Source organism: Centroberyx gerrardi, chromosome 20, assembly GCF_048128805.1.
Source record: "Centroberyx gerrardi isolate f3 chromosome 20, fCenGer3.hap1.cur.20231027, whole genome shotgun sequence".
Classification (NCBI taxonomy): domain Eukaryota; kingdom Metazoa; phylum Chordata; class Actinopteri; order Beryciformes; family Berycidae; genus Centroberyx; species Centroberyx gerrardi.
Window position 1 is genome coordinate 1,529,487 of NC_136016.1, and position 22,246 is coordinate 1,551,732.

The 22,246-nt window shown below is 40.8% G+C and overlaps 2 protein-coding genes across 2 annotated transcripts in view; both read right to left on the bottom strand.

Moving 5' to 3' along the window:
* The window catches only part of ryr2a (ryanodine receptor 2a (cardiac)), a 246,807-nt gene that overhangs the window by 196,978 nt on the left and 27,583 nt on the right, over positions 1–22,246 (bottom strand). Inside the window, exons 10-16 of the mRNA XM_078290909.1 lie at positions 21,171–21,267; positions 13,875–13,949; positions 6,094–6,250; positions 4,686–4,850; positions 2,643–2,764; positions 822–1,005; positions 388–523 (exon numbers count right to left, since the gene is read on the bottom strand). Of these exons, the coding sequence (XP_078147035.1) occupies positions 388–523; positions 822–1,005; positions 2,643–2,764; positions 4,686–4,850; positions 6,094–6,250; positions 13,875–13,949; positions 21,171–21,267 (936 nt within the window). The remainder of the gene's footprint in view (positions 1–387; positions 524–821; positions 1,006–2,642; positions 2,765–4,685; positions 4,851–6,093; positions 6,251–13,874; positions 13,950–21,170; positions 21,268–22,246) is intronic.
* mtr (5-methyltetrahydrofolate-homocysteine methyltransferase) overlaps positions 1–22,246 on the bottom strand; it is a 247,944-nt gene that overhangs the window by 65,666 nt on the left and 160,032 nt on the right. The window lies entirely within an intron of this gene.

A 22,246-nucleotide genomic window follows, 5' to 3' on the forward strand; every position in this document is an offset into this window, starting at 1 on the left:
AAGGTGGGGGAGAGGAGAGGAGAGGAGAGGAGAGGAAAAATGGGAGCGAGAGAAGAGACTTGACTGACAGCTGCCATTGTTTCCTTCAGTTAGTGTGATAATGAAAACACAAGACTTTCCTCCAACTATTTCCAGATGTATCTATCTCTCTTGCTCTTCTAATTTCTACCGTTTTTATTCTAATTTCATTTTCTGTGTTTATTTTTATTTAAACATAAACCTTTTATTAAATTCACTTTCATCTCCTCATATACTAGTATTTTACGACTTTAAAGCCTTTTGTAAACTCTGCTTTTAGAAAACACCTATGGAAATAAAAATTATTATCATTATATTTTTGTCTCTCGGTCTATGTGTGTAGGTGTGTGTGTGTGTGTGTGTATTTACCCAGTAGCTGGTATAGGGAGTTCAGGATGGCGCTCCAAGTGTCTCCAGCCTCTCTTCCTGCTGCCTCAGCAAAATGAGCTGCACTGCTGTAGACATGAAGCCGATCGATACACTCCAATACAAGACTGATCATCCCCTACAGAGAGAGAGAGATACTATTCATGTTTTTATTATTTCATACAGTTGTATTCAGATGCTTTGGCAATGCTGTTCAGCAGATGATATATCATTATCAAAATGTTCAAAGGGAGGCATTACTGGAAAAGGCTGAGAACCACTGTTTTAATGCATAAACACATCAACGTCTGTCAAGTGTAGTGTCCAGGTAGTCATTGCATGTACTGGATAGGATAATGGCAGAAATCCAACTTCATACTCATGGACATCCAGGCAGATAAGACACACACACATATACACACACAGACATTCCCTACCTCCTCCTGGAAGAGGTTCTGCCGGTTCTTTAGAGCTCTCAGTCGGTTCTGTTTGTCCTCATGTTCCAGGTGATCATCAGGTGGTTGGAAGTAGCCAATCAGATCCTGCAGGCTCAGGCTCATTGATTCGATTGGTAGATCTAGAGTAGAGCTCTTCCCCTTTTTACTGAGCGTGTCCAGACCCCTGACAGATATAGTGTAGAAGGTAGAGGATATTAGGTCCTGACAGTTGTAGATTAGAGGATAGAGGATGTTATCTCCTGAGAGATGCAGAGTAGAAGATGGAGAATGTTAGCTCCTGACCAATGTAGGGTAGAGGATATTAGCTCCTGGCAGATGTAGGATAGAAAATAGAGAATGTTCACTCCTGACAGATGCAGAGTAGAAGATGATGCAGAAGTGATTGAATGGCACCTACACGGTAAGGAACATCAGTCTCATTTTAGCCAATTATGTGAAAATTGGCATAGTGCTGATGCAGGTATTCTCCTTAGGGGTTTCCCTTACGTTGTTCTGATTATGCCTCCTTTTCTTATCCCTGGTATATTCCCCAATTAGCTGATAATTTAGCCTTCTATATTTGTGTAATAAACTCCTCCTGTTCCTCTATGTTAGACCCTAATGCCCAAGACCCCTGGCCTGGTGTCCAGCCCCCATGAACAGCAGTCTTTAGCACTTTTTGAATTTTGAACTCTTGGCACCGTGTTCATCTGTGATAAGTCTTTATTTAAAAGTATGTTACATCTCATTAGTAGATCTACATCAACCCAAAGCGAAAACCTGGTTTCATAGGCTTAACGGGGTAATGGGTTACTCAGGCTATTCTATTATGCAGTATGTAATGTTTGGTATTTTGTTTGAAGATTGCCAATGCTGTTATGGCATCCCAGACAGTTACACTTATCTCCCCTCCTGATTGTGATTGTGGTTATGATTATGAAGATAATGTAGAAACGGCTATTGAAGCCCTTTGTAGTATGAATGTGTTTAATGATTCTCTATTGATCTGTAACGATCACCATTTGCATTTATTACCCATAATTTGCTCAATCACTGTTAATCACTTGTATAACTACTTCTGTTTTGTCCTCATGTTACCCTGACCTTAGTCTCATCTTTGTTGCAGACTGACCAGAACTACCAAATTAAAGACTTTTCTTCTTTTCTTTGTTCAAGTTTATACAAGTCTACCTTTTACTCCTTGCTACAAGCACTGTTTAAATTCTGCTGCACTTCTCCATAAGGGTGTGAAGCCCGCTTTGTTAGACATGCTCTGACTCTGTACGCTAACCCATACATCCATGCAATAAAGAAGCTGTACACTTTGACACTCAAAACTAGAGCTGAGTGCTGATTTCCTCGACACAGCATGAACAGAATGTGCAAAGTAGCAGCAGTAAAACTTACTGAGGGAGAAAGAAAATGAGATTTGCGCATTAAGCAAAAGGTGGAGAATTTAATATGCAGTATATAATAATGGGAGAAATATGACAATATGAGAGACAATATTAAAATTACAGCGTATATACAGGTGCAGTTCTCCACACTGAATCAAGCGACAAAGGGATGTTGTCTCTTGCCCTAGCTAACATTATTGTAATGATTTGAAATCTCCAAACACGTAACCATATGAGGTTTTCTCTGTCCTGTGTCTCACTTTACACTTATTGAGTTCCACTGAGTGGAATTTAAAGGGTATTTTAGACCAGGTGATTTATCATAAATGGCTGAAGAGGTGGGACATGGTTACGATTGCATTACAGTGTGTGTCTGGATGTGTGTGGGTGTGTGTGTGTGTGTGTGTGTGTGTGTCTAATCCACCTGATGAAGCGGTTGAATAGGAAGACAGTACTGCGGATGACTCTGGCGGTGCGACTCTCCTCATGTTGCGACCGAGACAGGGTCAGCCCGTCGTCCATGTGACCCTCATGGTGCATGATAGCCTGAAATAAATGAAGAGGTTTTCTTTTAAAATGCTGAAAATACTGACATCTGCTGTCAATATGACACTAAATTAACCCAATTACAGTACTTTTAAAGGATAGTAGGAAATTTTGGGCTGCTTTATGCAAGACTGTTATGTAAAAGGAGTAGAAGAGCTTCCCATCCCCCCTGATTGAGATGCTGTAGATTCACTCTGTTTGTCCAAATAGGGTAATAGAAAAATAGTGTGATGAGGCACATCACACTTTCCGGACTTGAAATATGGGATATGTCCGTGGATATCAACAGCTACTGGTCAGAAAAGGCTAAACAGACTTCTTTCAGATAAACCATGCCAAGGAAACGCTTCAGAGAAATCCTGCTAGAGTGTGTGTTGGCTGTGGGTCGGAGGAATAAGAGGAGAAGAGTGTGTGCGTAAAAGCAAATTACAAGAAGGATTAAATGGACAGAGCTCATAGGCCCTTTTCACGCCGTCAGAAACCGGTGCATTACAACTTCCTGCGGCAATTTTATTTTTGCGAAGAGGTAACTTGAGGCAAGGAACTTGTAGCCTTTCTCTAGTTTAATCTTTGTACTTCACCAATGTTTATTTTGGGCAGGTTGTGGAGCGATTTAGTGAAGGCCAGAACTGGCAACAGGAAGTTGTAATGCACCTGTTTCTCAATGCAGAAGCTGTTACCATGATGATGTGAAAAGGGCCCATTATATATATATATTTGACATTGAGCAAATGTTATCCATACTGGTTATTTCCTTTTATTTATTTGTGAGATGAGTGCATGCGCATTCCAAGAATTCTATGCACAATGATTTAAGAAATCTGTCATGTTTTTTAAATACCTTATACTTTGTTGCTGTTTACCATTTAACTGCTTAGTTCTTTACGGCATTTTACTTATTCAAGGCTTTTAGCGATTTTCCTGTAATATGTTATATAATCATATAATGGCTACACCTACATTTTCCCATTATATTTTAAACTGACACTGATTTGGTTGTGTTGTTTTCATTTTAAAGATGACGTTTTACAGGATAGTTTAATTTCCTTTATACATTAGGTTATTAGGTTTCCTGTGGATGCCGTTGTTGCTGGCGTCTTCGCTTGGCTGAAGGGGGTTCAAAAGTCCATAGCTGAAAATGAGTTGACAAGTACAGTAGGCTGAACACAGCTACACATTACTCAAATCAGTCAATCGTTGCACTCTCTTTTAAGTCTGTGGTTGACACATGGACAGAATGGATACTCTATATTGACTGACCATGACTGACTCTATATTGATATTGAGATACTGAATTGGATCAACACATTCCATGGTGTTTTACATATGGAGCTTTCAGTTGCCAGGATCTTAGAGAACCTTACAGCCATGAACTGCAGCCAAGAATGTAAAAGACCTTCACATTATTTAAGTTTCCTTTATATTCTACTGATTCATTATCCACATTTCCTTTAGTGACAACTTGGGTGTAGAAAGAGAGGTGGGTACTGCCATAGGTTGGGGTTATTATATCATTAATCAATAATATATTGATTACAACCCTGCATATAAAATGAGTGAAAACATTTGATCACAAAAACAGACATTGAATCATCAACTTAAGTCAATGATCTCCAAAGTAAAATCAAAATATAAAGTAAATAAATAATAAAACAAACACATAATATATCAAACCAGTTATCATTACAAACATGTTTTTAACATTTACTTGTCCAGAGAATCTTATGCAGCAACACCCTGCTTCCCACTCATTTAGTTACGTACACACACACACACACACACACACACGCACACACACACACACACACAGAGCCCAGTATAACCACACTCCTCCACTGGTGCAGTTGCCTTGCTCAAGAGTACATGGACGATAGTTGCTTAGGGAGGGGAGAACAGTGACCTATAGTAATAAATGCTGTACCTTCCTCTGAACTCCACCCATGCGGGCACACTTTGCATCGACAGCCTGGTATGTCAGCCACAGACAGGTGTCAACATGTTGGATGTAACACACTGAGTCGCCGTATTTAATATCAGGAACACCCATCCCATCCACCTCCTTCTTCACGCCAGAGTCCAACTTTTCCTACAGGAGAGAGACAGTGAGGGGAAAATACAGAATACCTTGAGTGATTAAACTGGCAACCCCTCCATGACAAGCACAGGACTACATTAAATACCATCAAAACTTACTCTTAAGTGATAATGGTGGTCAGCCATTTTTATAGTTTTTAAATGCTTAGAGACTAAACTTTGGACATTCACATTTATATTACGATTTTATATGAGCACATTCAATTTTTTCAGTTTTTCAGTTTTTTTCTAATATTCACACTCCTCTCATATATTGCATATATAGATATTTTTTGTATAATTTTAGAATTCTCCACATTTTTCATAATGCAAAATTCTCACATTGTCTTTCTGCTGCTACCGATACGGCACAGTGGTAAATGAAAGTGCTTAATGCTTGATTGCAGTGTTTCCCTTGTTTAAATTAAGTTTACAGAAATGAATGGTGTTGTGAGGAATTGAAATTAACTGAATTGAAATTAATTGAAATTAATCAAAATAAATTGTATGCCATTCAATGAAACTGAATTGAAAATATCTGTATTGAATCTAAATGAATTAAATGGAAGTGAATTTGAAATAAATTGGAAAAAAAACTGAAACTGAACAAAATTAATTTCATGAATTGAACTGAACTCAAAGTCACTTCTTCCCTGACACACTGGCTGAAATCCTGGCAGACATCCGATGAACTTGGAAGAACATCGTCCAAGTGGTCTGAGTTGGCATCTGCCAGGACAACAGCTTTCAGTTCAGATGTTGGGATGCTGCCAATATCACGCCATGCTATGTCTCATTGGACCAGATGAAGATGGATGGCTGACTCATCTTCCTAGGCTGAGAATAGCAGGACTTGTACTACTGTTGTCTGTCTGTCAGTCGCTTTATTGCTGACCTCTGTCTCACCACAAATCTTTTTTTAAAGACTATTTTCATGGCATTTCTGCTATATATTCCAGTTCGTCCAAGGTGCAACAACTCGAAAGAATGAGAAAATTCAGCTACTCTTGGAGAACACTTGACAAAGCTTTAATATTAAAATCCAACACATTTTGGCAGCACCCTGATGCAGGCTACTGCAGTTGAAACACACACACGTTTTTAATATTAAAGGTTTGTATTTGGTAGCACTTTACATTATATATTTTAAATGAGCTACAATTAACTTTTACTTTTGCAGCAGTAGATTTACTTGAGTAAAGTTTCAGCAAAGTAACAGTATTTGTACTTGAGTAGGAATTGTGGTGACTTTGTACCTTAGAGGACCTAAAGCAGAAGGCTGTGGACTTGACGTCGGCCTTCTCTTTGTCCATCAGTAGCAGAGATCTGTCTTCCATCAGACTCAGATACTTTCCTGTGGTCACATGTCTCAGTCTAAACGGCTGACCCCAGCGGGTATGACTCCCACTCCACCTAGAGAGAGAGTGAGAGTGAGAGAGAATCGGATGCATGGATGCAAATAGCACAGATATGCATATTAAGATTCATACATACAAACATATCATAATGGCAAAAAGCACACATTAACTCAAACACTACTAGACACACACACACACACACACACACACACACACACACGGACATACATACTGTACATGGACATACATATGGGAAACCCAAAAACACGCTGGGATTCAACTGTAGCACACAGACGGAAAAACAACACTTTACATTAAGGCATAAAAACTATTCGTCAAATGTATAAAAAAGATTAAATTGACTGAAAAATTGTTAAAAATGAAAACATAAGAAACTACACAGGATTAAAAAGTGGGGAAAATCAAAAGTATTACGTGCATTTAAATGATGTCTATGAATTAATTTAAAACATATGATTTTGCAGAAGCTGAATTGCAGAAGCAGCCTCAGTTCCTCAGGCAAGACATTCCAGAGTCTAGGAGCCTTGATGATAAAAAACAATTTTAGTCTTGAGTCTAGTCTGACAACAGTTTGAAATCAATCACTTTTAGTCTTGAGTCTAGACTGACAACAGTCAAAGTTAATCACCCTTAGTCAAGAGTCTAGATTGAGCACAATCTAGACCAGAATCAATCACCAAGCAAACTCTTTTAGCTTGGCCCGTTTGGCCAGTTTGGCAATGCCATTCAAACTCAGGTGGCATCAAATAACCACACCGAGAGGCCTGAAAATGTGGGTCTGCAGTGCACTTTGTTAGGAGTGAGAATCTAATTATACCAACTACAGGAAACACCCCCAAAACCGTCTGCTGACCGGTTTAACATAGCCAAGCCAAGTGTTGCCCGGAACCTGACCGCTAAACGCGGTCAAACATCGCCTGCCTATATTTCCTGACTTTATGGAGCTTGAATCGAGGTAGAAAAGGCCTGTGGATAATAAAATCCCTGTGTGTGATTTCAAGCCCTTCTTTCAGCTGTAAGGCTGAGAGGAAGCTGGTTTTGTCTGCCCTGGCTAGCTACCAAGTTCCCGGGGAGAATAATGGTGTTTCTGATAAACAATGAGCCCTTCTTGTTCGCAAGAGGGCGCCCCTCCCCAACTTTTGCCTCTGGGGAGAGTGGAGTCTGTCACAAGCTCTCACTCTCTGGCTCTGTGGTATGCTGGCAATTAATCTACCTGAGTGGGGTAACGTCACAGGTCGTGCTCCCTGGGTCGGGAGAACAGTGCAGATGGGGTACAGGTTGCAATTCCCTGCGTGTCCCCCATGTTTTACCAGCGTGATGACGAGCCTCTGCTCCCGTTCTAAAGGAAGAGATTGCATCTCTCCTACGCTATTTGAGTTGTCCCATATAACAGAATGCACAAGGGCTATTATAGCCACTCTTTCCTTCCAAAAAAGGATGAGGGCTTTGCGCTATACTCAATCTTAGGTTTTTGAACAAACAGCTCACAGTTTGCAAATTCAAACTGTTGACGCACAAACACATAGATTTACAGGACACATATTTTCATGTGAGCATCCAGGGGTGGTCCTCAAACCTCTCCACTGCCCACAGTGGAGAGGTGTGTTAGGGAGGCTTGTTTTTAATTCTTGTAGTTCCTCACTGGCACAAGAAGCCATGGTTTCCAGAGATACTCAGAGTCCTGTGCAGGGAACCACAGAGCAGCTCCCCCTACAGAGTCCTTCCCTCCAGGCGTGGGGGCAAGTGTGCCACCCGTATCCTGAGATATGGGATTTATGGGCTTGGTCCCTGAGAGGTCCAACCTCATAGTGGAGTGTCTACCATTAAATCTGACTGACACAATCCAATGTGTGTTTTGCAGAAGGCCAGTGGGCAGAGTGGGAAGGAAGTTTGATGATTTGCACCTGGGGAGGTTGGCCCAAGTGTATATAAGATGGCAGTGCACACCTAGGTGCACACCTTGTGTGCACCTAGGCTCTCTCTAGAAGACCTTTATTTTGTTACTTTAACTCTCAACACCCCACACACCATGCCACACTCATCCATACATGCATTACAATACTGAATTGGCTGACCTCCACATCCCACTGTTAGTTGTGTTCATTAATTATTGTAACCAATTCTTCCCCTTCACTTACGTGTGTGGTCTCCCTCATTTGTTGCAAGCTTGAGCTAACTTTCTTACCTACCTTTATTAAATTTAAGGAGAACAGAAACACAGCACCATGTCCAACTTGCCCATGAGTTGACCACTCAGTTTAACCGTTTTATATGTCCTGACACACAAAGGAAACCTTGGAGGACGTGGTGACTGGGATCGCAGAGACAATCCTTCTAGTGTTCTAGTTTAAAGAGTTGTGGAGGAGAGCTAGTACATTCTGTGACTGGATCCAGACCAGATCTATAACTACTGTTTGGGTAATGGCTATTAGAAAAATGAATGCCCTTTGCTTAAAGCAAAATCTAAGATCCCCCAGGGTAACTGCTCCACACAACCTGCCGCCCTTGCTTCCCCTGTTCACATGGCTGGCAGAGCTGCTGCTATAGCTGCTGTCCAACTACTGTACACACGAAGTCTGCTGTTGCAGCAGCTGTCCCTGTGTTAACTCTTGTTGACTCTTCTGAGGTGCAGGCGCAGCTTCACCTGAGCTCAGCTGAAAGTGACCCCAGGCTGCTTGCCTTACATAACCAAAAGGAGGTGCTAGGTTAAAATCCTGAGAGATTGGATTTGGATTCATTCATCCAATGCACCGTGCTGCTACTTTCCCGAGACCTCATTAGGGGAATGTTGTTTCCAGTGTTATCTGTGTCCCTGAGGGTGCACCCCTCCCCCCTGCCTGTTGAAGGAGTGGCAGTGATCTTGGGAAATAATTTGGGACCTGAGATACCTCCCTCTCCAGTGGTTTCCTCCACACCTTTTGTGGTGGAGCCCACTCACAGTGAGCAGAGCCTCCCAGAGATTGTTCTAGCCTGCGCAGTAACACATGCCCAGAGCCATGCTCAACCTGATCTGGGTAAGATTACAGATGACTTAGAAAATTTCGTTTACCCTCTGCCTGATTTTTCATTGCCTGTCTCTCACAGTGCTTTAGTACAGAAAGATGTACAGAAAGATGACTCTACCCTGCAGGAACTGTTCCAACTGGTCCATCCTGCTGTTGAGATAGCCAGTGCAGCCCTTGGGTCTTTCCTCCAGGAGGGGCTGTTGGTGAGGAAATGGTTGCCTCAAGCTGAAGGTTTTGTTGGGAAGGCAATATTTCAAATTGTGATGCCAGTGAAATTTCAAGTAAAGGTTTTGCAGACTGCCCATGACAATGTTGCAGGTCACTTGGGGGTCCAGAAAACATACAACCGGGTGCTGCATTATTTCTATTGGCCACAGTTGAAAAGGGACATCTTGGCTTGCATTAAGACATGTCGCACTTGTCAACTGACCATTAAGCCTAATCAGACCATTAAAGCTGTTCCTCTGTTTCCTATTCCAGCAGTTAGCCCACCCTTTGAATATATTTGTCTAAGTCCAAGGCTGGAAGCACCTAACCTGCTGACAGTGATGTGCCAAGCGACACGGTACCCTGCTGCTTATCCTCTGCATAATATCACCACTAAATCTGTTGTGAAGGCCTTGACTCTGTTCATCTCTATCTTTGGTATACCTATGGTTATTCTGAGTGACTAGGGAACTAATTTTACCTCACAAATCTTGAAACAGCTGAGTGTTAAACATGTTCAAGCTAGTGATCACCATGCACAAAGCCAGTCCAAAGTCCAGCTCAGTCCTTCCTGCAGCGACCTGGGTTCGAATCCAGCCCGCGGTCATTTGCTGCATGTCCTCCCCTCTCTCTCTCTCTCCCATACCTTCCTGTCTCTCTCTCACCATCTCTGTCAAATAAAGCATACAATTTTTTTCATTTTATTATTATTTTTATCCTATGCTATATGCCTAGGTATTACGTAGGCATGAGTTATCCGAAGCCAGCCAGGGGAGGGGAAGGGAGTAAGCTAGGGTGGGGAGGGGAGGGTGGGATAAAATGTTAGGTTTCTTTATTTATTTATTTTTTCTCTCTCTTGAATTACAATGTCCGCAACATATTATGTTATGGAGATGTATGGACACATATGAATGTGATACATGCGGGCATGTGTATATGATTTATTATTGTCACACCGTAAAGAAACAAAATAAAATTTGATCACAAAAAAAAAAAATAAAGCATAAAATGCCTAAAAATAAGAATCTTTGGACACAATGTCCGAGATCCTTTAACTGTTCTATTAGGAGGACTGGAAGGTGGCTGAACCTTCAACCAACCTTCTAGATTATGTTAATGGTTTCAGGTGACGGCTATATGAAGCCTGAAACCATTACATGAAGTAAAATGACAAAAGCCAATTCGGTGACCTCCCAGAGGAAAATGAAACACTTGTTTGATCGCAGAACTGAATCAGGCATTTCTAGCCTTGCTGATCAAGTGTTGGCCCATTTGCCTCTGGTTAGTTCCCCTTTCCAGGCTAAGTTCATGGGGCCATATCCTGTGGTACGCTGAGATAGGGAAAAAAATTAAAAAAGCATAACAAAATGAAGGGCAAACCCAGACCCAAACTCAGACCAGAGATGGTAAACTATGGCAAAGAGCACAAACAAGCACAGATCCTGCACAGACCCACTGCTACACGGTTAAATTACCTAATTCCACTAGGTACTTAAATACCACAAGATGACGTCACCTACCGTAAGTTTGTAGGGCAGCGAAGACGAGTTACTGTCTGCAAATCCTCATTACTAACTGTGGAATGTGAAGTTTCACTTTTGTTTTCACATGGGGAGACTCTGTGGATTGAGTTCAATGCTGCTGGTCTGCTGTCTGTACATCTCCAAATTACAGACGTGACGTGATGCGCACATCAGGCGCATTAGAGATCGATTTAGATACATTTTTACACCGTCACCAACTTTTGATTTTGTGCCTCTGTATGGGAAACACTGCATCTCACAGTCAAAGACGCCCTCTAGAGGCCATCTGACGGAGTGCATTATCTCACTAAGTTACAGTAACTGGAATCAGATACCCCCATCCCCCCACCACTAAAATCTCTGACCTGGCAGGATGAAAATTCCCTGTAATTTTAGCTAAGCATGATGAACTCTTCTGAACTTTGCTATAACTGACCTTCTTTGGTGATACCATTCATAACAGTTAACAACACATGAAGAAATAGCTGAACATCAGTTCAGACTGTGGTTTGCCCTTGATTCATTTTGTTATATTATGCTTTCCAAGCATGAGGAACTGCTGGCTATCAGATGTCAACATCCATCTCCTTACAGAGTCCAAACGTGCTTCATATAAACACACCCTAAGAGCTAGATGTGCTTTAAACACGATCAGTAAGGGTGTCCTGGTGGCTCAGTGGTCTGGGGTGTGTGCCATGTCACTGCAACGTCCTCGGTTTGAATCCGGGTCAAGGACCTTTTTCGCCTATGTCATCCTCCCCTCTCCCTACCCCAGTCTAACGCTTTGCTGTCTTTCTCCACTTTCAACTCTCTAATAAAGGCAAAAAACATTGCCCAAAAAATAATCTAAAGAAAAAATTATCAGTAAAATCTTAAAATCAATTCTCTATTTATTTGGTAACCAGTCGAGAGATGCTTAAATTGGGGAAATATGGTCTCTTTGTTTGGCACCAGTTACAGTTTTCACTTACACTCTGACACTGCTTCTATGAACAAAACATCCCAACAAACCTACAAAGCACTATTCGCCTGTTTTCACACAAATTGCAGATTTATATACATTTTTGTTTTGCAAAACCCTACACGTCTCTTCATAAAGCACAGGTAAACCCATGTTTTCATCTAGAAAGCACTGTCATTCAATATACAAAACTCCAGGCATTACAACTTAACACACAGTCCTCAAGGTGCAAACCCTAACGAACATAATTGATCAAACACCAAACAGAGTCTTGGGGTGAATATAAGAGGTTTCCCACAGGTGGGAAAATAGAGTATCATTTCAGAAAATATGTGTAAGCAGTTATGAAAAACTGAAAAATACAAGTTGAAGATGTGAGAGTGAGTTTTGACTTAGGCAGGAATAGAGGAATAGGGTTGTTTCAACCAGATGAAATTGACAACCCTCTAGATATGTACAGCATAAACATCCTGATTTTTTTTATGTCTTTCATAGCCAAACAAACAATGATAAAAACACAGTGTAAATCATAAAATTACTTTTTTGTGTTATTGCATCACTGTGTTATTGTATTTTATGTTGCTGAAGCTCAGTGGGTGTAGTTTAAATGAAGTGACAGAATGATACAGTCTCCTGTCCTAGCATGAGGATAGGAAAAAGGTTTTCACTACCTGAGTGTCCTGTGTCTCACTTCACATTTATTGATCAAGACATTTCCACTGAGCCTGAGTTAAGTGGAACTTAAAGGGTATTTTAGACCAGGTGATATATCATAGAGGTGGAACAAGGTTATGATTGCATTACAGTGTGTGTGTGTGTGTTTGTGTGTGTGTGTGTGTGTGTGTGTCTGGCACTCAGCAGTCTTAGTGCTTAAAACCCATGCTAGGTTATCAGTGCTGTCAGGAATCCACAACGGTGCTGCAAAGAGAGGTTAGCAGTGGACACCGCCCAAAAGCAAGTAGAACTATAGAAGTTATATAACAAGTATGTTTGATTATTAGAGCAATAGAACTTGTCTCCCTTTTGGTCCAGTTACAGTAAACTGTGGCTGCTATGTGCTAGTATTTCCATAGAGTTCTGCTATAGCCCCATACTGTCAATTTGACTGAGCACTGCAGGCCACACGGGCCACAGCAGGATATTTTTACTGTAAAGCAACAGTCTTTATAGAAATAAGACCACTATATGATCACTGAACCTGTCTTTAATAAACCATAGGGCCACAAAACATATATTTTATAAACCATGGGGATCTTTGGTTCCGATATGAGAGGATCCCTGTCTAACTGTCTAATACTGTTGTTAAGAGGTGCATGTTTTAACATAAGATTAAACTGTATTGATCACTGTGGGGAAATTGGGTTGTTACAGCAGCAAAAGTAAGAGGATACAGCACAGAAAAATACAATACAAATAGGAATAGAGCAAATAGGGGGTATATCAACACATACAACTGACTATTCCAACACTAGAACATAGTACATAGAATGTATGAATAAAAATCATGGGGAAACTACAGTATGGGTTACAGCATAATTAGGGGATGCAAAATGAGACACAGAAAGAATGAATACAGAATATGTATGACATGAAAATCTAACACAAATAACACATATGAAATATATGCAAAAATATGAAACATATTCAGTATGAAATAGGTGGAAACATTCTAAAAATATCAATATATAAAAATGAGAATGAAATGGGATATGAAGAATATGCATATGTGAAATTACAGCAAATATGCATGATGTGCAAAATATGCAACATATTCAGATTAACAGGTGTTGTTGTTTGGTGTATCTGCCTGCATTTGTATGGATGTATACATGATGCATGTGTGTGTGTGTGTGTGTGTGTGTGTGTAGATCTGAGTATATGTGTTAGTGTAAGTGCATATACAGTACATGTACCTGCCTGTCGGTGCATATTTATGAATCTATGTGTGTGTGTTGTACTTACGCGACCCGTAGTGTCTCCAGCCTCCACAGGGACCTGGCATGGATGGACACTGCTCCCCCCTCGTAGTGCACCGTCCTGGGGCAGGAAACGACACCATCATGCCTTGGAACAAATTATACTTCTGAGAGTTTTTATTCCAAAATGACACATTAAACTTTTAACAAATACTTTTGGAGGAGAGGAGGTGCTATGCCCTTGGTTGACAAAATACTAGCACTTTAAGAGGCTGGATGTTTTTTTCAAAATAGACATATAGGCCCATATTCATAAAACTCAGCAGTAACAGTGTTGCTACAGCGACACTTTACCATGGCGTTAGTGTCCGCGGCGGCCCAGGTGAAAGCCAGTGAAAATCAATATGTAAATTAAGTATTCTATATTAAACACCCCCTGATCATCCATGCCCATGCGCAAGCACAATGGATCACAAGCTAGATATGTCAGAAAGACAAAGAAAGGCTTTCTCTCTATCAGAACTATATTGCACTATATAGAACTATATAGAATTATATTTTAAAGATATGTGATTACAAAAAAATTACAAAAAACTTTGCACAGTAAATGACTGAATCTTATTACTCCGTCCATTAAAATCAAGTGCAAATTTGTTCTAAATGATATGACCAATGCTGGTCTACAATACTAACCTCATCAGGACAGGGCTAAAGAAGACATACTTAGACACCTAGGATTTTCTGGGTAATGAAGTCTTCAAAATTCGAACAGTTACCTCTTGCTGCCATTTGGGGTCGCCAATGTGTGAAATTGCTTATTATGGCTTTAATTCAAGAAAAAAATGAAGGTGTTTGAATGAATACAATATTACCATTTCTGAATAGAAGATTATTGAGTTCACAAAACAAGACAGTGAAAAGAGTCTACTGCAGTCAACTCTCTTTCCACTGCCCTTTATATATTTTCTGTCTGCCTGAAGGCCATGTTAAAGAGGGCTGGCTGAACACACAGACTGAATAGCTCCAAATGCAGCTATGATTGCACAAAAGTATCTTGCATAACTGAGAACATCCTGTCTCTCCTATTGAAACATCATCACTGCACTCAACTTGTTAAAGGAACAATCAGAAATACAGACTCTTTAGCAACATCTAACGACAGACAACATCAGCAAACGTGTGTCCTCCTCCACAAGTCTCAGCCAAAGTCCCCAGCTCCACCCCAACCCCTCTCACCCCTCCTGTCCCCATGAGCTATTGTGGCGTGAAATTGACAGAAAGTATGACAACCGGTGTTTTCACAACAGACACCACCTAGCCAAGTAGCGTTACAGTGCAGAAATGTCAAGTGAAGAAGTAACATGTACCATTGCAAACTGTTATAAATGCTTGACAGATATTTACGTATGCGTAGCAAAGCTGTGGCGAGCTAACCAGTGTTTCCCCTATATATGTTGTACTGTGGCGGGCCACCACAGTAAAATCATGACCCACCATACTAAAAATATTTTCTATAGTGTTTTCTATAGTGTTTAGATAGTCATTAGCGGCGCTGCTGCTGAAAGCCCAAGATTTTTTTTTATCAAATTGTTGTTTGTCAAAATGATATGTCAAAATTGTTTGCTTATTTTTTTCAGTTGCACTTTACTTTGAGAAGCTGGAATTTGAAATATATTAAAAAATATTTGTTCAATTATGTGTTGTCTTTTTTTGTTCATCATTCATTCATTCATCATTCATTCCCCTGCATCTACCGTATCGGTGTACCGTATCATAACAAAATCGTATTGTGAACTTGATATACATATTGTATCATGGTATACAGTGTATAGTCTCACCCCTAGTAAATTGAATATATTTGATAGCGTGAATAGTTTTTTACAACAGCCAGAGACGTGCATGCCCAGAGATTTTCTGTTCATATGTGTGGCCTTCTGTAGACCTGCTATTGTGACTAAATCACACATTTTACATATATATGTGCTGTAATTTAACATGTTGATTTTATTTTATTTTTTTCCCTGTCAACTGGTATATACTGCATATATATTGCTCTTTTTACAACTTGTTTTCTTGTTTACTGCACATATTTCTTCTTTTTTTGGGGGTACATTCTTACTGTACATATTTTCCTCCTTGCCTCAGTAAGTTCCACTGGTGGGATTTTGTACATTCTCATTATGTTGTATTTCATACATTTTCATATTTTCTTTCCTACATTTCTAATGAACAGGTTCTAGTGTTGTAATTGTCAGTTGTGTCATGTTTAATACCTCTCATTTGTTTAATTCTTATTTATATCCTATTTTTCTTTGCTGTATCCTATTACTGTTTGCTGCTGCAATGACCAAATTTCCCTGTGTGTCTGTGTCTAATCTTACAATAACAAACCAGAGCAGGTCAGTCAGGTAAGGACACACTCCCTCTCATCAACATTGTTTAACCACATGGCCGTCTCCTCTGAGAGAAGCTGAAAACTGTAATTATTAATAGTCCTCCCCATCTAACTCACTGCAGAGAGCTCATTCTGTCGATGGGAGCTGGTAGTTTCCATCCCTACGGGCCACAGCACACTCTTTCCTTGTAAAAGAAACAGAACTGGTCTGTATAGAAATGGCCTAGATTGGAGGGTGAGAAAGAGGCAAGCTGGAGAAAACGCAGCAGGCAAAACTTTGATCATAAAGGTGACTTTGGTAATGAATTAGAAGTAGCCAGAAAGGCTTGAGAGAGAGTGGATTTGAATACGACATGTTTTGAATATTTTGCATGGTTGGAGAAAGTTAGTTAAAGCAGCACAACCACATCTTAACAGCCTAATTCAATAAGTGGGGATACAGCAGAGAAGAGCGTCCCATCCCCACTAATTGAGATGCTGTAGATTCACCCTATTTGCTCAAATTAAATTCTGGTGTCGGTATGGTCACTAGTGAAAGCTGGACTAACCAATGTTAGATTGTTTGCCTCTCTCATCCCTTTGGTAACCTGTGGTATAAAGTATCACAGACCAGCCGAAGCTGTGTGATGTTTACTGACGTCACTTTACAGGTTTTCTGGGTATTGCAGTTCAAACAGTTACCTCTCACTGCCATTTGGAGGCCAATGTGCAAAGTTGCCTATAGTGCAGCTTTAAAGGAATACAACGACAAGTCGGCAAGTAAGCTCTTTGATCAACTGACTGTTTAATTGCTGGCATTTGATGATACTGTGTGTCCAGTATTTCCTTCATAAATGACATTTAGTGGAGGCCTTTTTCTAAAGAGCCTTACAGTACCATGAGTGCAGACATTTTCAGCCAAGGTGGCTCGAGTGTGAACTGAATCCCTAAGCCCTGGCAATGTTGGTACCTTGCTCTACCTGTAGAGATACACAGGACTACTGCGATGCACCAGCACACTGCGTATGTTACAGCACAAGCTACACCACATGGCCAAAAGTATGCAAACACCCCTTCTAATTAGTGGATTTGTCTATTTCAGCTACACCCATTGCTGAGAGGTATATAAAATCAAGCACACAGGCATGCAGTCTCCATAGACAAACATCAGCAGTATGGGCCATACTGAAAAACTCAGCGACTTTCAACATGGCACCGACATTGGATGCCACCTTTCCAACAAGTCAGTTTGTCAAATTTCTGCCCTGCTAGAACTGCTCTGGTCAACTGTAAGCACTGTTATTGTGAAGTGGAAATGTCTACGCGCAACAACAGCTCAGGCGCAAAGTGGTAGGCCACACAATCTCACAGAACGTAACTGCCGAGTGCTAAAGCGTGTAGCACATAAAATTTTCTGTCTTCCGTTGCAACAATTACTACCTAGTTCCAGACTACCTCTGGAACTGTTCGTCTGGAGCTTCATGAAATGGGTTTCTATGGCTGAGGTGCCGCACATAAGCCTAAGATCACCATGTGCAATGCCAAGCGTCAGCTGCAGTGGTGTAAAGCTTGCCGCCATTGGACTCTGGAGCAGTGGAAACGCGTTCTCTCGAGTGATGAATCACACTTCACCATCTGGCAATCCAACGGACAAATCTGGGTTTGGCGGATGCCAGGAGAACGCTACCTGCCCGAATGCATAGTTCAACTGTACAGTTAGGCAGAGGAGGAATAATGGTCTTAACGCTACAGCTACAATGATATTCTCGACAATTGTGTGCTTCCAACTTTGTAGCAAAAGTTTGGGAAAGACCCTTTCCTGTTTCAGCATGCAATGCCCTTGTGCACAAAGCGAGGTCCATACAGAAATGGTTTGTCGAGATCGGTGTGGAAGAACTTGACTGGCCTGCACAGAGCCCTGACCTCAATGCCATCGAACACCTTTGGGATGAATTGGGACACTGACTGCGAGCCAGGCCTAATCATCAAACATCAGAATAGAACATCTGAATAGGAGCAAATTCCCGCAGTAATGTTCCAACATCTAGTGGAGAGCCTTCCCAGGAGATTGGAGGGTGTTATAGCAGCAAAGTGGGGACCAACTCCATATTAATGCCCATGATTTTGGAATGAAATGTTCCACAAGCAGGCATCCACATACTTTTGGCCATGTAGTGTAGCTTTGCATTGACTCAGAAGCAGCATTGTGCACACACAACCAATAGAGGAGAAATCTTCTTGTGACATACCAGTACATTGACCAAATACATAATTTCCTCCAAAGATGGCAGGGCAAAACTGAAATAGTGGTATTTTAGATAGTCAATTTTTTTGTAAATACACAGTAACTGATCAGCAACAAACTGCAACAAAACCTGATTCTGATTCTACTGTAGCCAACAGGCCACTGGTGCTGTTCACCTAACAGATTGTTGGATATGATTATAGGTTGAAAAATGTAATGTAAACAATTGCAGATGTATGAAAAACTGCTATGTAACTTTTTTTGGGGGAAAAAACACTACCTCAAGTTTATCATTCAAGATTTTTAAAATATGGACAAGCTAGTCTGGAAAAGTGTTCTCATTTAGCCACCCAAGAACTTACAAGCCTTTTAAAACTGACATCATTTTAGTTAATGTTATACCGTCAACCATTCTGTCAGTGTAGATCACTTTTTTTCAAATGGTGAAGATTCATGGATCAGCCTTGCGTGTGGATAAGCACCTCCGCCCCCCCTACCCCCCTCACACAACCAGGACTGAACATTTTTGCCCGTTAGTCTATAGCCATGAGGTGGAAGGCATATACAGCTACTATTTTACATCTTGTATGATTTTCACAGCCAAAGCAGAATTTTAAACAGTTAATGTCAAACAGCTGTAGAGACCAAAGACCGAAAAAGCTAACATTAGGTCAGAGTGAGGAACTTTCAGTTTGCGTGAAGTAGACCTAGCAGACTGTAGCAGTGTTGAGGATTGGGCATTTTCGTTGAGCAGGTCTGCATGTGCACAAGCATGCGCGTTTTCGAAAACAATGGCTGTATTAAAGATTTGCACTAAATAATGGTGTAAATATAGGGATTTTCTACTCACAATGGGCCTCATTCACAAAACTTTTCTTAAATTGTTCTTACTTTTGTTCTTAAGAAACATGCCTACGCAAAACCAACGTGGGATTCATGAAGCATGCGCAGAGCCTCGATTTTTGCGTATTCCAGGTGTATCTGATGATGAATGCCACTTGTTCCTTAATTGGATGCGCGTGCCTGTTGATGCTGGTTAGCATAGGTAGACGCCCTGGCAACTCCATAAAAGGCCTGCTGTCTGAAGGGTCGTGCGCAAATGGGAAGCATTACTGGAATGGTGGAGAATGGCAAACAGACCCAAGAAGAAAAATTCAAACTCTGAAATAGAAATGTTGTATTCGGGAGTGAGAGAAAAAAAATAAAAATACTTTTTAAAAGTGTAAGCGGTGGAGTGACAGCAACTGAGAAAGAAAACATGGCAAGAAATTACTGATGCTGTCAATGCTGCAACATCAGAAACACACACCTTGAATTAAATTAAAAACAAATGGTTTGACTTACAGTTAGAATCTAAAAAGCGAGGGCGATAGTCTAACTCCAAATAGATGCAGTTTATTAGCTCCAGGCGGAGGGCAGGGCGCTGTCAAAAGGATTGGGGACACTGGACACTGGTTTAATTCAAGCAGCATCTCCATCTGATGGTAAGCTCAGACTTTAGGCTTTATAATAATATTGCTGGTTTTGACTGTAGCTCTTGACAGGAGCTTTCTTCCTGCGGTGTCCAAACTCATCACAGCCTTCCAGCTCAGTATGCTGCGCTCGCTCTGTGGCGGAGCGAGTGCACGTATGATAATTATCTGATCGCTGCTGAGGGGTCTGAAGGTTTATCAGTTGTGGCTTTAGCAATGTGGTCAAGGCATAACCTCTATCACCTAGAGACAAACTAGTTAGTCTTGAGACTCTGGTTAATTTAACTTCCATTCAGTCCAATATGCGCCGTGCGTCTCCAGCAGCACCTGCTCAAGACGCACGGCACCCTGCTGTTCTGCAGCACCAACGAGTCGCGGCTCCTCCTGGACAGGGGAAACCACATGTAGGAGGTTTAGGTTGGCGTCACAAATTAATTGAATGTTTATGGTGTGTTATTGTTTGCGATTTAAATAGGGAAAGCGTTTGGAGACGGTGCTTTGATGTGCACAGTCTATTGCTCCTGTGGTAAGATAAGATAGAACTTTATTGATCAATAAATAATATAATATTATAATATATACGATACTAATTAATCACTTTAATCACTCATGTTTCCAATTGAACAGAATTGCCTATGAATTTGTTCATATCGGCCTAGCTTTGTTAATATGGTTATTATCACCAGGCTTACAAATGGCCTGAAACACATTTTGTTGTTGATATGAGGTCTGGGACTGCTTTAATAGATTTCCCTTAAAGAATAAGGCATTTTAAGCAGAAACCACTTAATGCGTAATGCCCCACGCATGTTTCCAAACACACGTAGATTTTGATCGTACCAACGAACAAATTCAGGTAAGAAAAAAAAAGATGAATGCCGAAATGTTCGTGGAAACGTTCGTAAGTACACTTTAAGATCAAATCTGATCGTACGCACGTTTCGTGAATGAGGCCCATTGTGATCATTTGGCTTCAGAAGACTTGGATTATGCTGCACAAGCGGTATGGAGTAATTTTCTTTTTGGAACCCTAAAGAACCACTCCCCAGACTTTGGAGAAGGCTACTATGGAGTTTTGCTGGCAACCTCCCTGTGTGTTATGTGGACTAACAAACTTCACTTGCGTTTCAACTGGCATGAGAGTGAGTAGATAATGACAGAATTTTCATTTTTGGGTGAACTATTCCTTTAGTATAAGTGCTATATAAAGTGTATTATTATTATTATTATCTGTAAATCACAATACATTACCTCCTCTGCTCCTCCCCATGCTCCCCAGACGGGACAGTCAGACACTCGTCCATGTGACCATGGAGGAGGCGCAGGACGTCTCCTCCGATCAGGAAACCTGAAGGTGGAGAGGAAACGGAGGAAAAGGGGAGTGAAATAGGGAAAAAGGAGTAGAGGAAAGAAAAAAGAGGAGGTAAGGATGGGAGGATGAGCAAAATGGGGAGGTGGGGAGAAAGAGATAAAGATAAGATAAGATGAGATAAGATAGCACTTTATTGATCCCCTTGGGGAAGGAAGATGGCAGGGAAGGAGGTAAACAAGCATTAATTATACCTCAAATGAATGGGCATCAATAGTTCAGCATAAAAGCACCAAAACTGTACAGTTAGTTCAGTCAATTGGTCTCGTCCAATAAGGTGGCCATATTGGAGGTCGTCATGGTAACAATGGCTTGGCCGTCTTAACAGAATTCAGTAGACATGCAATTTCTGTGCTGTTTCTGACTTGGAAGTGATACATCTGATTAATTTTGTGTTTCGATAATGTTAGCTTGTTACCTAGCTAACCTGGTCAGCTAACTATCGCAGTCAATGTAAAGACATCAGATTTAGGCACTAGCTAACATATCTAGTAGAATCTATCATTAGTAGTGGCTACTAGCTGCATGTTAACACTAAAGGGGCAATAAGTAAGGTTTTTACTGTCTCATAGCACAAAATGGCCATAATGTATCTGTGGGGATTAGATAGGGTTGATCAATACCAATGAATCAGCGATTACTTGGCCAGGTGCAGCACCTCCATGTTAGCACCTGAGGTGCTAACATGTCTTGTAGACTACTCTGTTTTGGAACAAAAACTCCCCACCCACTGGAATTTCAAGACACTCCCAATACCAATCAAATCAAATAAACGACTATGATAATATTAATAAAACAGAAAATAAGCAGAATGTTCTTCTTACAGCATTTTCATGTTGGTTTAAAATTGGTATAGTCTACATGTACAATTTGGACAGTTAAAATTAGTTTACACGTACAGTTAGTGCTTTAATGAATGGAAATTCATAAGATGAGTTTGACGTTAACTGAACATCAA